At 49.5% G+C, this 16,001-nt stretch overlaps 1 protein-coding gene across 25 annotated transcripts in view; it reads right to left on the bottom strand.

Moving 5' to 3' along the window:
* The window catches only part of Kalrn (kalirin RhoGEF kinase), a 607,498-nt gene that overhangs the window by 26,000 nt on the left and 565,497 nt on the right, over positions 1 to 16,001 (bottom strand). For 10 of the 25 annotated variants that reach the window (XM_028886329.2, XM_028886335.2, XM_037209787.1 and 7 more), the window contains 4 exons: positions 15,383 to 15,621; positions 13,496 to 13,746; positions 9,904 to 10,027; positions 8,779 to 8,838 (listed from right to left, as the gene is read on the bottom strand). In XM_028886329.2, the coding sequence (XP_028742162.1) occupies positions 8,779 to 8,838; positions 9,904 to 10,027; positions 13,496 to 13,746; positions 15,383 to 15,621 (674 nt within the window). Of the gene's footprint in view, positions 1 to 8,778; positions 8,839 to 9,903; positions 10,028 to 12,620; positions 13,193 to 13,491; positions 13,747 to 15,382; positions 15,622 to 16,001 lie in introns of those variants that run through there. The other 15 variants (XM_028886340.2, XM_028886351.2, XM_028886353.2 and 12 more) reach the window with 7 other exon arrangements.

Here is a 16,001-nt window from a genome sequence, read left to right as displayed (position 1 = left end):
GTTTAATTATCATTATTTCAATCTGACTACATCAGTTTTCCAATTTCCTGCTTTTTCTTTCTTTCTTTCTTTCTTTCTTTCTTTCTTTCTTTCTTTCTTTCTTTTTTTTTTTTGAGACAGGGTTTCTTTGTGTAGCCCTGGCTGTCTGGAACTAGCTCTGTAGACCAGGCTGGCCTTGAATTAGAGATTCACCTACCTCTTTGCCTCCTGGGATTAAAGGCGTGCACCACCACCACCCACCTCAACTCATTTTTTTAAAGATTTATTTATGTTATGTATATCGATGTTTTGTTTGCACATACATCTGCAGACCAGGAGAGGGCCTCAGATCACACAGAAGGTTGTGAGCTGCCAAGTGGGTGCTGGGAATTGAACTCAAGGCCTCTAGAAGAGCAGCCAGTGTTCTTAACCTCTGAGCCATCTCTCCAGACCCTCAAATAATTTTTTTTTTTTTTTGGAGACAGGGTTTCTTTGTGTAGTTTTGGTGCCTGTCCTGGATCTTGCTCTGTAGACCAGGCTGGCCTCAAACTCTGCCTCCTGAGTGCTGGGATTAAAGGTTTGTGCCACTGCCAGCCGGCTCAAATAGTTTTTTAAAAGATTAATTATTATTATTATTTTTAAGTGTGTATGTGTGTGTGTGTGTGTGTGTGTGTGTGTGTGTGTGTGTGTGTGTGATATGCATATGGATGTAGGTGCCCAAGAAGGTCAGAGGTATTAAATGCCCTGGAGCTGGAGTTACAGGAAGTTGTAAGCTGCCTGACAGGTTCAAACTCCAGTACCTGCCTCTCCAGCTCCCTCCAAATCTTTTTTTAAATCTTCTTTGTGGCTGGAGAACTTGGTCTGTCTATGTGGGATTGATTTCTTGCTTCTTCTTTTTTTTCCCCCTGAGATTGGCTTTGTGAATCATTGAGGAATGCTCCCTGAGCTTGTAGGTGAACTTTGACAGTATGTGAATGCTGGTCTAGAGAGGTCAATGGGAGGTGGTGGCTTTGTCTTCTCGAATGGTACACTCTTAGGGAAACTCCTAGGTCAATGGCATTTGTGCCCTTGTGAGTGTACGACATAATGAGACGGGCCAGGCCTTCAGACTAGGGTGAGGTGCCTCAGGACACACATGACTAAGAGCACAGTGAAAGATGCCGGCCCAAGAAACCAATTCAGACCTTTCCAACTAGTGTCAAATAGACTTAACCTCCCCGGCTGCAACGGCTATGATCCTGAGTCACCGGGAAAGGGTGTGCCCAAAAGCCCAGCGATTGCCCCACGAGTCAAGGGATTATAAAAGTTGTCGAAGAAGAAATTCTTCCCCTACAAGCAGATGTGCAACAAGGAATGTCCTGAGCCTCTGCATCCAGACTTCCTGATGGACACAGGTCAAGGCGAGGAGGGCACAGGTCGATAGCAAGACCTGCTCTTTCGCCGGCTGAGTGATCTTACTTCCCTGACCCTGCTTTCTCTAAGAGAGGTGATTGGTTTGGGTTCGTTTTGTTTTGTTTTTCAAGACGGGGGTCTCTCTGTGTAGCCCTGGCTGTCCTGGAACTCAATTTAGCCCGGGCTGGCCTCAAATTTAGAGATCTGCCTGCCTCTGCCACCTGCGTGCTGGGGTTAAAGGCGTGGGCCACCATGTCTGCCGGCGGCACACTGAAAGGTGATTGTTAATGCTTATTGTCAACTTGGATTGAGAAGTGCCTAGGAGGTTTGGAAAGCACAACTCTAGCTGTGTCTGTGAGGGCATTTCCAGAGAGGATTAGTTAGGGTGGTGGTGGTTAGGGTAACCTGCTCTGAATGTGGATGGCACCATCCCACAGCCTGCTGGATGACAGACTGAATAAAAAGGAGACAAGGAGACAGCCCTCTAGTGTGGACATTCTCCATTTCTGTTTCCTGGCCGCCACGAGTGACTAGCCTGCTCTCCCACACTCTCCCGTGGCCACGATCTTCAGCCTCATCTCTGACCCAGAGCATCAGGGCTGAAAGAACAATGGCAGAAACCCAGGAGCCGTGAGGCAAAGAAGTTCCTCCGTTTATATTAGTTTTTCTCGGGAACTTGGTCAGCGACAAAACTAGCTCAGATAAGCGAACGTGCCCTCTGCTGATGGTCAGACGGAGCACAAGATGGAGGGCTGACTGGCCTCAGCTAAGGTCCCTTCTTCAGTGGCAAACATCCATCAGTCCTTATAGGGAATCAGGACAAATCTGGGCAGGAGGAGCGTGTCTGGCTGCCAAATCCATCAGATCCATTACAAAGCAAATGTTTTGTCAAAAGGAGAGGAATGGGGCACTCCACTTTCTTCCTCTTTAAAGAGTTCTTTTCATTGATTCTGTTATTAAAATACAAAAACAGGCTTCAGTGGAAAGGTACTGGCGATGCCAGGGGTCAGTCGCCCGTCTAGGGTGTAGACGTTTCATCTGTGTGGCCAGGTTATTCTGCAGCCCTGAATCTGAGACGAGGATGCCAGAAAGTCTTAGGCAGGAGCAAACAGGCTAGTTCTTCGAGGCTGGGGCAGCTGGGACCCAGAATTGTGTGTGTGTGTGTGTGTGTGTTTTGTGGGGTTGGGGGGTTGTGTGTGCCAGCTCTGAGCACTCACCCTGTTCCCAGGACTGAGTGGTCACTTCAGTTGTTATCCCTGCCACCACTCAACAGCAGACAGCATTTTCTTCCGCTTTGTCCTGTCATGGTCTCGGTGCTTTGGGAGGCAGATGTGGTCCAGTCCCCTGACATTTCCCCCTTAGATCTATGTGGTGTTCAGGATCTAAAGGCCCGCACACTGGGGAGTGTGAGCTGCCTGCAGAGAAACCCAGAGCTCAGGAAGCTCACTGGGCCAAGGCCACAGTTGCTGGTATCCAGAGGCCAGGTTTTTCTGACTCTGGTTTAGTCCCATTCCTTTGAGTGGCTTCTGTTTCCGTCATCGTTCAGCTCTGGGAAGCCAGGACCGGGGCAAAGGATAATCCACTGGGTGAGCCAGACAGAACCGCACACTCACACAGGGCGCCTGGCAGTGGAAGACAGGCCTTCTCGGCCCCCAGGACCTGTGCTTTAGATGAAAACCAGCCCGGAAAGGGTGTATTCTAAGCTGCCACAGGCTGGTGTGTGATGGGGGGGTGGGGATAATGGTCAGGGAAACCGAGCAACCGCCTCAGGGCATCTTCTTTTTAAATCAGTGTGCAAGTGTATACATACATACATGTTCACGAGCATGCACCTGTGTGTATGTGTATGTGGAGGTCAGAGGTCAACACTGCGGGCCTTCCTCAATTATTATCCACTTATTTTTGATGTGGGGTCTCTCGTGGAACTGAGAGCCCACTGATTCAGCTGGACTGGTTGCCCAGCAAACCCAGAGATCTTCTTGTCTGTCTCCTCAGCTCTGGGGTTACTGGTGGATGCCACTGTGCCCACTTTTTTATGTGATGCAGGGGGATCAAAACTTAGGTCCTCATGTGTGCATAGCACTTTCCTGACTGAGCCAGACCCCTAGTCCTAGCTTCTATTTTTTTGAGCTGAAAATTACAGCTTAAAAATTATTTTATGGGTGTGCATGTTTGCCTGCATGCATGTCTGTCTGTCTGTCTCTGTGTGTGTGCCACATGCATGCCTGGTGCCCACAGAGGTCAGAAGAGGGCATCAGATCCCCTGGAACTGGAGTGATGGATGGCGGCAAGCCGCCGTGTGGGTGCTGGGAATCAAACCCAGGTCCTCTGGATGGGCAACAAGTGCCCTCGAGAGCCGAGCCATCTCTGCAGCCCCAAGTTAAACTTTCTGTACCTCAACTTCCTGTTTTAAAAAGTCCAAGAGCCAGGGAGATGGGAGGCGAGAGGGGAGCTGCTGTGTGGTGGGCACACAGCATGTCCGAGATTTTGGCAACGTTCCAGGCATGAAGGGCGGGGATGGCCGCACAACATGGCGCAGGCATTTCCCATCACGGAACTCCACACTTGGAATGGTAAGGATGCTGATTTAGGTCACAGCCGTTGCGAAGTGGTACGAGGAGTCAACAAAAGCACAGGCTCGCTCCAGCTTCGCAAAGCTCCACTGAAAATGCTATTTTTACCTTGATTAGAAATAGCCTCCCCTGTTAACTTCCTTTTTTTTTTCAGGCGTCTTGGTTTGGCACCTCCAGGACCCTTCTCCACAGTGCTGAGGGCACTTATTAGCTCCCTAAGCTCCAGAGCTGGCAACTGGCAGCTGAAAGAGGCCGAAGTCTGCAGTGGCTGGGGTGGGGGAGTCCTTTTGGAATGGCGACTTCTCACTCTGATGGACTGACCTCTGCTAAGAGGGCCATGGAGCTTTATTAAAGAAATTAAAATGCGTGTAATTAATTTGGTTTGACGTAAGAGCTGGGCTGAGAATTCTGATCCTTGGAGATAAAGGCCCAAGTCTGGAAATGGGTTCAGACTTTTCACCCCCATTGAGTGATTCAGGCAGGGGGCAATGTGAGGTTGAGCAGCTGTGAAAACCCAGGAATGACCTCCCCAGCTTTCCAGAGGTGATATGGATGTGGGGACCTCCTGGCATGGACTGTGAGTCCTAAGGGAAATCTAACCCTGACCAGAAAGGATTTATTAGACACAGGCCCTGGCTAGGGGCAGGTGCTGGGCCTGGATACTTGGGCCCTGGCTCTAGTCTGAAGTGTCACTTGTAGAGATCGGGGTGGTCATGGGACTGAGGAAGCTGGCAGGCAGCCAGATGGCTCTAAGCCTAGAAATGGCCATCATCAGTCTAAGCTGTGTGTGTGTGTATGTGTGTGTGTGTGTGTATGTGTGTGTGTGTGAGAGAGAGGGGGGGGGAGGGAGGGAGAGAGAGGGAGGACAGAGCTGTTCTCAAGAGACCCTAGTGTTTCATTTTTACCTTCATTTGGCGGTTTTTTTTTGCATGTAAATTTCTTGCACATATAATGTCCTCTTCACCCCCTTCCCCCAAGAGTGCAAGGGAATGCTGAACTACAGGCATTCATTTTTAAGGCAGTTCCCCATGTGGTGTGGTGACAGATGGAGAGATGGCCAGGCTGAGAGGGCAATGAAGGGACCTTGTGCCAGTCTTGCTGTGGCCGGTGGTATAGCCTGCAGTGCTGGGAGCGGTGTGTGTGTGTGTGTGTGTGTGTGTGTGTGTGTGTGTGTGTGTGTGTGACTATCCACAAGCATTGGTTGACAGGGGAAGGAAAGGAAAGACTTGGAATAGTAGTGCCAACAGCTTCCCTTAATGTAAGTGGCCAGTTAAATCCGAGGATTCAGTGTGCCTTATTCTCCTCTTAAACTGCTTTCAAGGACAGCCTATGTCTTCTTAAAGTACGGTGGCCAGACAAATATATGCTTGGATAGGATGCAGCTGGTGTAACGACCCCAGGAAACTGTCCCTTAAAGGAAAACAGTCCCCTGTTGAGAGAAGGGAGAAGATGCTTTGGTGACGTCATTCCCATGGAGGCAGATGAGTCTGTTCACAGTGTGCTCCGGGATGAACATGCTGCTGTCCGTCAGGTCAAGGATGCTCAGCCAGCAGGGCAGGACTTCACATTGGGAGACCAGGCATGGAGCAAGCACCTGGGTGCACAGTGCCAGGTTTTGGGGTCCCAGGCACGGAGGCTGAGTATAGACTAGAGGGAGCTACTGTTCAGCTCACTGAGGCTAGAACACACTTCCAAAGGACAAGGTGAGGCTGGGCCTGGGGGACTTTGGAAACAGACCCCTAACTATCACCTTAGCAGCAAGAGGCCCTTTGGAGGAGGCGCCGCCACCCGGATTTCAACTGGTCTTTAGCACGCACTTCTAGCCATTTTCTTTGCTGCCATAAAGTTCCATTTTCCTATCCCTCATGCTGAGCGGCTTGAGGTTCCAGATCCTACTTGCTCTTTGTATCTGAAGTGGCTAAGCTCCCATCAGGATGACACATTCAGAAAGCGCATGGACACTTGGACACACGGACAAGGGGCAAGGGCTGTGGGGCAGCTGCCTTGGACACGTTGGAGCAGCCAGCGCGTTCACAGCTTCCAACCCCCCTTGAGGTTTGGGCTAGCTGAGCTGTCTGTCTAGAGGCAGCTTTGCACCTCAGTTAATGTATTTAAAAACTTTCTGGGGGTTGGGGATTTAGCTCAGTGGTAGAGCGCTTGCCTAGCAAGTGCAAGGCCCTGGGTTCGGTCCTCAGCTCTGAAAATAAATAAATTAAAAAAAAGATTAAAAAAATTAAAAAAAAAAAAACCTTTCTGTTCATGTAAGTAGCACGCTTTGGGGCTTTCTTCTGCCAGCAATAGCCTTGGGCCGGGTGGCGCACGCCTTTAATCCCAGTACTTGGGAAGCAGAGGCAGGTGGATCTCTGTGAGTTCGAGGCCAGCCTGGGCTACAGAGTGAGTTCCAGGAAAGGTGCAAAGCTACACAGAGAAACCCTGTCTCAGAAAAAAAAAACAAAACAAAAACAAAAACAAAAAAAAGAATAGCCTTGGGTAGCCAGTAGCACCTCCCAGGGACCGATGTCACTCGGTTCACTAAGAGGATACCCAGCTTTGAATATCAGGAACCTAAAAAAGGGGTTCAACTTGCAAGCAGGGCTAAAGTGTGTGTGTGTGTGTGTGTGTGTGTGTGTGTGTGTGTGTGTGTGTGTGTGTGGTCCTTCTTATGTAAGTGTAGTACGGAGCATCTGACTAGACCAATTAACTTTCTCAGTGAATGACCACTGGCACATCCCTCTGTATCCACCTCTTCTTTCACAGGGTGGGAATGCCATTCTGGAACACAGATACCTGGCTCCTCCCCTCCCCCTGTCTGGCCTTCCTCTGCATGCAGCTGACTCCTTCAGGACATGCCGGCAACATCTAGGCACGGTGATAACGTGCCACCTGTATCTAAACACTGACAGGTGTGGGAGCCATGCATGCAGGTGTGGGAGCCATGCATGCAGGTGCCTGTCTTAGGAAATGCAAGGAAAGCAGGGTCAGGACCCTCCCCAGCTCCCTCATCTCTAAGACACATTTAAGGTAAGAATGCAGTCACCACTTCCTCCCACATCAGAGTGCTTTACTGACCCACACCTGCCAGACGTGGCTCTGTGGCAGAACCCACACCCGCCAGACGTGGCTCTGTGGCAGAACCCACACCCACAGGGCAGTTTTATTCTGGCAGAGTTCCCACTTTCAACCACCAGCCTCCCAGCTCAGTTCAACTCCGCTGGCTTCTCCCACAGCTGATTCACCCCCTCTTAGGCTGCACCGTCTCCCTTGGGGTTTTTAGTTGCTTTCATAATATGGTGGTGGGCTTCTTAGGGACTATGCCAAATAGTAATAATAATAATAATCTACCTCGGTAGGTGAAAAGTTTAGGGCTCCATATATATAAGAAAGGGTTTGGGGGGGGAACCTACTACTGTTGTTACGCTAAATGGACATGTCACATGCCTTCTAAATATTTACATTTGTAGCCATGTTTGTAAGATCTGGAGGCTGTGGAGGACTCCAAATGGCTGTCGCTGTGGTTATCTGCTCAAGACTGGGCCTGACAACATTACATCGGGCAGCGGGAGGTGGGGACACATAAGGCCCTACTCCTGAGGAGTTCTTGTCATTGCTGGGGTGGGGGTGGGGTTGCCCTTTTTCTTCAAGGGGGTAGTCACTGATAGATAAGTTGCCCATGCTCCAGTAAATAACCCTGCACCCATGCTCGTCCGAGGAGCTCTAACTAAACTCAGTGGGTATTTAAGAATAAAACAACTGTGAACATGGGAAGGCGACTTACTGGGAAGGAGGGGTTCAGAGGGAGTGGGAGGGGGCTAAGAGTAATGGGGATAGATGTGATAGAAATATACTATATACACGTATGAGATTGTCAAAAATACATTTAGAAATTATTTTGCATTAGAGGAAATCTGTCATTTTCAAGCTAGTGCTAGGGAGGGGATACAGATCCCATCTAAATGACATTCCAAAATGTCTTTTGGAAACAGACATGTCAATCTACTCTGAAATGCTAAGGCAAGCTAGCTCACGTTTGCTCCGATTCTTCCAGGGTTTGTGAGTTTGTGTGGAAACCATGGAGGGGCCAGGTTTCTAGAATTAGAGGCTTGGCGATGGACGTTCAAGATGGCAGGGTGCCGTTCCAACCCCCATACACATGCAAACCCGGGGCATGGGAAAGCTCTGCCGTGTGCTCCTCCCTGCCTCTAGATCAAGGCTCCAGGAGGGAGGTGTTATGTGGGCTCTTCACTTGGTAGCCATAGCCACTGGCCCTGGGCCCTGGGCAAAGGAATGCCTTAGAGCTAATCCTTTCTTGCTTTGTTCTTAACCAGGAGCACAGAGTAGCTAGGAGCCGGGTCACGCAGAAAAACCATAGAGCACTGAAGGACTAGAGCCCAGCAGATCAAGAGGAAGAGGAAAGGGAACAGGGGAGGAGGAAAGAAAATAGAGGAACCCACAAAGAGAAAAACAACCAAACCAAACCACCCAGTGCCTCTTACCCTTCAGCTGTGAACCAACTATCAGTGACGGCTGTTTTCTTGTTTCAGATAATAAAGCTGGGCATTTTCTACATAAAGCCAAAGCTTCTCAGGAAGGAAATATTAGGCAAGTTTTCAAGAGAAGCACAAGGTTTGGTTTTTAAAAAGAGACCAAAGTAGAGTTTCCTACCCACACAGAGGTGAATTTAGTTTTTGCTTTGCTTTAGTTTGGATGGGATACCCTGCGATTCTCCTGACATTACAGGAGCATGATCCATCCTGGACCTGAGCAAGGTCCCTGTTACAGAACACAGTGGACAAGGCAATCATTGTAGGAAATAGGACAACATAGCTGCTTCTACCTCCATACTAGTATTAGGGTCAAGATCATCACATTCTGACTCCTCAGAGCTGTTCGTCTCCTTGGTTGGCAGCATGAAGTGGGGGGAGAAAGAGAACACAGTTAGAACGCGGTAGTCCGGCTAGAAGAAGAATGTCACGGAAGCATGGGTATGGGAAACCGGGCAGAGAAACAACCGGGGACGTTTCGGGTGGCGTGTGGGTCGTCATGGCAGCAGCATGCTTCCGCAGGGACGGTGGACACCTGCTTATCACACCACAAGGAGCAATGGGGGGAGGGGGGGCAGAATGAAGCATGAGTGCTGGACTTAAACTGTCCTCTTCGGCGAGGCTGGGCTTCCCAATTTCTTTTCCCCAAAAACAGGATGACGGTGAATAGGTTTTGGTAGCTCTTTTGCTTGGGAAGGCAAAGCACCTATTCAGAAATCAGTGCGTGATTTTTCACTGTCCCCCAAGGTAAAGCATTTCAGAGGGGTCACCTTAAACAAGGCAGGTCACATCCACACTGTTTCCAGATGGGTCTGCCATGCTCGTGGTTGGTGAGTTCAAAGTAGCAGATAATTTAAAAAAAAAACAACCAGGGCTTTACCAGTGTGCCTCCCTGTTCTTTCCACGCACAGCGGGAATGTAAGGGAATTGCTTAAAAAGGTGATGTTGTGGACTCTGGGGAAAAGAAATGAAACTTTACTAAGGACACGATGGCCCTTAAGTGCCAAACCGCTGCCTTCACAAGGTCAGGGGTTTGGGGGGGTAACCCTGTAATCTGAATGTGTTCCCAAACCTAGGCTGCTGAGTTGGGTAGCTTTGAGAAGTTTAAGTATGGACCAAGCATCTTGCATTTCTAAGGAGAGAATGCTGCAGATAATTTTGCGGTAAAACATCTGCTTAATCATAAAAGAAAAGGAAACAAGAGGTACTTACTTGAATTGAAGGTGCCAGGAGAAATAAAAAAATAAAAAAAACAAATTGATCTTGCATGCAAAATCCTGCTAAACTACTCCCCCTTGGGTCCCCACGCTGGGCAGTAGATAAATAAGTAATCAGTCCCCACCCACCGAAACGGCCTGTGAGAATGCCTCAAGGTGGGAAGAGATGAGAGGGACCCAGTTCCGGAATACCTTACTCACTTTAACAGAGACTTTGTTGCCCAGAATATCCTTGGGTTTACGGGGCCCTGTGGCTTCATTTTTACCCGTGTTCTCCACTTCCGCCCGCTTTCTCATGCGTAGAGTGTGCCATGAACATGACTTCCTGTTATACCAAAAAATGCACCAATCAAAATGGCAGGATGGGGCAGAGGGAGGTGGTGGGTGGGCTCACCACCATTGTCTATCAGATGAGATGCTCCAGTGAAGCCTGCTCCAGGGCCCCCGACTTTCCGTGCCAGCTCCTGTGGTGGCTGGCGCTGACGTCACCTCCAACTGGAAGTGAGGGTGAACTTCTGACCCTTCCTGAATACCAGGTATACCAGGTAAAGTGCAGCATTTGGGGAAAAAAAAAATGGGTACCGGGTCACCAAACCCAGGGAGATTTTTGATCATCTGATGAAGTCTTCAAGGATTGGGGTGGTGTTTTGATAAGGGCATAGTGGAGCAGGGAGAATGGAAGGGGTATGGAATAGGAAAGATAAAGGAAATATATTTCATTCTGTACAAACAAGCCATAATACCGCCTATGTACATAAGGCCCAACAGAATGATTTTTGAGGTTCTTATTTTGTTATTTGTATCTGGGGCATGGCACTCTCAAGTCCTGGGGAACTGCCAGGGTTTCTGAGGAAGTTGCCTTCGTAAGTGGATGCATACCCCTCACGTATCTGGATACTTGAGGGCAAGGGTTCAGCCTGTGTCCTCCCCATCACTCTGTGTTCGTGACTACAGGGCTCTGGCAGCCAGGAAAAGGTGCCAGCGTTTCCCTGTTGGAACAAGGCCCAGTGTGTGCTCCCAGCGAGGCTTTGACAGTGGCAATGCGCCCTTTGATACCACCCTGACCTCGATCCCACTTGGGGTCTGGGCGCTACTTCACAGCTAGTGATAGAAGTCAGGCCCAGAGCAGAGCCCTGGCGTCCCACCTCTGTCAGAGTCAAGGACAGCAAAGACCAAGACCCCAGCAGCATCAGGGGCCCGAGCAGCAGCTGTGTGTCATGGTCACAGGGTTTGCATGAAATTAGTTCTTGCATGGACTGTGGCCTGTGTTCCCCGGTCTGTGAACACGGGGCTCCGCAGACAGGGCTTGAGGAAGAGAACCTTCCTGAAGGGAGAGGCGGGGGGAGATTTAGGAGGGAAAGACTTCCAACTGTACTAGCCAGTCCCTCCCTCCTCCACAGCACTCCAGAGCCGCCACCAGGCGTCTAAGGAACCCAGTGCAGGTGTTCTAGAACATGTGTCCCCCTAACTTACAGCCTCAATAGTTAACCCGAAGAGGCAACCACCACCGCAATTGTGTTCTTGCGTGTTGTGGGAAGCGGGGCCCTTCCGAAGGCCAGAGCTCATCTCATGGCCCCTGACCAGAAGCAGCTCTTCCGGACTTCCCGGAGCACCTGGCTCCAACTCCTCTACCCCAGTGAGAATCGGACATAGTGACCCTAGAGGGTATCGCTCTTGAATGCAGACTTTTTTTTTGTCTCTTATGGTTTATTCCCAAATCCATGTCCCTGGCTTCCCTGGGACTATCAGGGAGGCAGGGAGGTCCCTGCTGAAAAGAATTCCAGGGCGGAAAGTACTGTGTGTATGTCTGCGCACATTTGGGGCGCATGCCTGTTTATTGCCACCCTCTGGGCTCTGCAGGGTGCTTGGTGAGGAAAAAAAAAAAAAAAGACATTAAAAATAGTGTCCAGGAGCACAAGTGGCCGGAGAGGTTCAATTTCAAACTCTTCTTCCCAGAAGAACACGTCACCGTGGTTTGGGGACCTTCCATCCCTTGGCCACAAGTCCAGTGACTGATGTGGACACAGTTTTTCTGGGACATTTATCCTGTAGGCATTGTCACCAATTCTGACTCCTCGTGGCCATGCAGGCCCAAGAGAAGGAGGAGTGAGTGGTCTCTGCTGATAAACACTAACACCACATCCAGTCAGTTGCTCATCTCCAGCGCCACCAATCCCTGTGGAACTCTGGCTGGCAAGGAACCCAAGTGGCTAGTGGGTGCATCTATCTGTCCTGTTTGTCCCTTTACCCCGTGACCAAGACATCCAAAGGTAAGGAGGAAGGTGGCCCGGTGCCTGGGTAACAAGAGCCCTGCTCATTAAGAGCTACCTCAATGAGATTCCTCTACTGTCAGGGCTCTGTGGCCTTTTCCTGAAATACGCATCTCTAGACTAAAACAGCCTGGGCCTGTTTCACTGCGGGGGGGCCACTTCTGATTTCTGTGGTCACTTGGAGAGGCCAGGTGACAATCAGCAGCTTCTAGTCCCTGACAGAGGAGGGCCAAAGCAGGGCAGTTCTGCTGGTGTCCCTGCTCTGTCCCCTCTCTCAAGGTAGTTCCTTGGACCCTCCCATGGGGTGAGCATGAAGCATGGGGAGCTGTGAGAAAAGCAGGCTAACACCGCCCTACGCTAACACCCGTCGACATCAGCACCACAAGGCCGCCCTGTTGCTGGGAACCCTCCGGATTGCATCGACTTGGTATCATTCCCCTTTGCTGAAGTCAGAGAAAACCCAGAGGGGGATGTTTAGAGGAAAGGGCAGGGTCCAAGATTTAGCCACAAAGGCACTTTTTATACAGGAAAAAGCTGCCAGTGTAGTTAGTCAACCAACCCGTAAAATAGAGAAAAGAAAGGGGAAAAAATCATTTTCACACTCAAAAGTCTGAGAATAATGAGATGGGGAGGAAGGGTCCACTAGCCTTTAACGTCATTAAAACATGCTCATGGTGAAAATTTATTTTACATATTTAAAATAGTACATTTAAAATTATTAGTTACATTACAGGTACAATGATAAAAATTGTGGCTCCTCATCATATTGCACAACCTGACTTCATCCATATGGGTTTCTTTAAATAGTGCAAAATGCTTTATACAGGAATGTGTTCAGAAGGGTTTCCGCAACCAAAATAAGGAAAAGAAATATCTTACAAATTACCATGAACATATATTAAAGTGACAGGGGAGGAGAGAAATAAAAATAAAAAGTTACAATCTGTACAGAGGAATTGCCATGGACAACCAAAAAAAAAAAAAAGAAAAAAAAGAAAAAAAATTCCCTCTCTTTTGGGAGAAGCAGCAGGCTCTGGCCTGTCCAGGCCTGGCATTTGTGCTAAGGTTGTTTTGGGGTGTCATTCAAAAAATATATATATATATAATCAGTAACTTCATACAATATAAATAGAAGTCCAGTCCAGTGAGTCCCGTGGTGGGTCAAATGTAGCAACGGAAGGCAAGTCTTTTGTCACCTAGGGTTTCAGTAGGGTTCTTTTCTTAACGAGTGGAGGAAAAAAAAGAAGGGGAAAAATGAACAGAAAATTATAAATGAAAGGGAAAGAAAATTCACCATCACCACCATCACCACCACCACCGTGACCCCAGAGCAATCTAGCCTAGACACCCCGAGCTCCAAGCAGCTCCCTTACATCACTCACACCCTGATCCCACCGGCGTCATCATGAACAAGCAGCAATGATTCCCTACTGTGTTTGCATTTTGTGTTCTTTTGGTTTTGATTTTTTTTTTTTTTTTTTTATCCACATACTTCTCTCCCGGGAAGCCATGGAGGCACTTACTTGATGCTGCCGTCATTATTCTCTGCCGTGGCTTTGGTGAGGGGGGCCAGGATGCTGCCTGGGACCCAGCCTTCCGCTGCTGGGGAGTGGTCGCTGGCAGGCTGGTACACCAGGCACATGTTCTGCTGGTTGACGGCGAGGACCTGGACCACCTCACCTTGGCTCACGCAAATTTCGTTCTCCTTCAGTGCATAGTAATCTTTGATTACAGCCATGGATGAGGTCCCATTGCAGCCTCCCAGGTCGTTCTGCTAGGAGACGGGCAGAGGGCAGACAGACACAAGGGTGGTTCACACAGGCCTGCTCTGCACCCCGTGGCATGGCTAATGGCCAGACGGCCCACTGGCAGGATACAGAGCAAGCAGAACACTCCTGAGTGAGGACATTTTCATGAACATGCTCTGAAAGCACATTTTAAAGCAATACAGTGTTATAACCAAAGCGAACGGCTTCAGATGATGCTCGGGGAAAGCTATGGACATACATTCAACCTGGGAAGCTCCTTCCTAGCATGCAGCCTTCCTGATGGCATCCTCTTGCTGATGGCAGGAAGAACCTGTTATCAGCACAGGGACACATAAGCACTTGGGCAGAGTGAGGTCAGGGCAAAGGTCATAATCATCCTCTATGGAAAGAACATAGACCCTGGGAAGCTACGTTTCCCCCTCTTTTTTGAGACCTCACTTGACATGTAATCCAGGACCTTGGACTTGTGATCCTTACACCTCAGCCTCTCCAAGTGCTGGGATCACAGGCATGCACCACCATGCCCAGCTCACTTCTGTATCCTTTTAAGAAGCATCATCACTTGCCTGTGCGCCTCATCCTGACCCTCTCTGTCACAGGAGTAAGAATAAGGCCCTGGGCTACCCTGCGAAACCGAATTCCTGACGTCTCCCCACCGCTGCACTTATTAATACAGGAGGTGCTGCCCACGTGACCTCTTCATGCGAGTCTATACCCGGGCAGCTGTGTCTAGACAGACCTGTAACTCCCCGGGAGGCCAGGCTGCCTCCTAAGGCATGGTGAGAGCCAGAAAATCTTCCATATGGCTGACAAAATGCCAAAGTGACTTCAACTGATTCACACGGGCAGGGTTTTTCTAGGGCAGAAAATTATTTCAGGTGATATGATGAAATAGGTGGGGTTGGTTACCGTATTACAGGACCGAACTTACACATTAACCATTCATTTGAACAAAATCGGCATCAACTAACGATTTGGGGAAAGAACCATGCCTATAAATCGGACCGCATAGGTAAGAAAAGCAGGTGTTCCGATTCCTAAGGAGTTCTGGAGAATACTTAGCCCCGATGGGCAGAATCTCTTAAGATTTAAATAGTGAGTGAAGTTCAGAGCTTGGAGTAGAAACCAAGTCACCTGATTTCTAACCCAGCATTTTCCCATTTCTCTCCTGACCCCACTGTGGTTTAGGATGCCGCCAGCTGTGCAGACCCAGCTGTGCAGGCCGTCTGTGGCACAAAGGCCCTCAGGGGTGTTTGAAGTATGGCCTATGGAGCCTAGCTCCGGCAGGTGCTCATCAATGATCTGCTTCCTCTTGCTACACCAGCCAATGGAGGGCTGATGCACATCATTGTTAGAAGGGGCTGTCTCTTTCTAATATGGAAAACAGGAGCTGTGGTTCCCGTTGGCACAAGAATCTTCCACGTTTAGATGCTAACAGTCCTTTGGCACACAGTGCCCCAGCCAGAGGAAACTGGCTTCAGTTAATTACAAGGGAAGAAAGAAAAAAAATAAGTGAGATTCGATTACACTTAATGGATTGCTCCTGCTGCAATCATCGACGGGAAGATAGGCTGTTTCCTAAAGTGACCTCTGAGGTCTTCGAGGTGGCAAGGGGATGATGCGTAACAAGCTGTCGCTTACCTTGCTGGCTTCAAACTTATCCCCAGGCTGGTGGTGGTCGAACCCTGGACTGCCATTGGAGGTAGATATCTTCAGGGGTGGCAGAGGCGGGTTGTAGCTGGAGCCCTTGGGGGGCTTCTCTGAGCCCACAGGGACAGAAGAGTAGGGTCTGGGGCTGGCTTGTGGGACCCTGGGGGGCTGGGAGCGGACCACAGCTGCACCCCTTTCCTTCCGCTGATACTCAATGGGTGACTGCAGTGCTGCAGGGTGAGAAGAATGAGTTACTTCACCTTCAGGAATCCCACAGGGATGCGGAGGCCTGCTGGGTACTAGCATTTCCGCTAGACTCTGTGTGTGTGTGTGTGTGTGTGTGTGTGTGTGTGTGTGTGTGTATTTAAAGAGCTTCAGAAGGGAGCTGGCTGTCACTCTGACATTTAAATCTGCCAGGAGGAAGCATATGCGAAGCCTTGGGAACAGGTAGGACTCAGAATACGTGAGTGTAGGGTCACAGGTCTCTGTGGAAGAGGAGGGGACAAAACAGGGAAGGGAGATGGGGTGCATGCTCTCTAGACGGCTCAGTGGAGCGAGGCTGTCACTCTGAAGAAGTTGAAACGTGGCTGTATTGAATTAACTTAAAAGT

This window comes from Peromyscus leucopus, chromosome 12, assembly GCF_004664715.2.
Source record: "Peromyscus leucopus breed LL Stock chromosome 12, UCI_PerLeu_2.1, whole genome shotgun sequence".
Taxonomy (NCBI): Eukaryota; Metazoa; Chordata; class Mammalia; order Rodentia; family Cricetidae; genus Peromyscus; species Peromyscus leucopus.
This window is presented reverse-complemented; position numbering and strand designations above follow the sequence as displayed.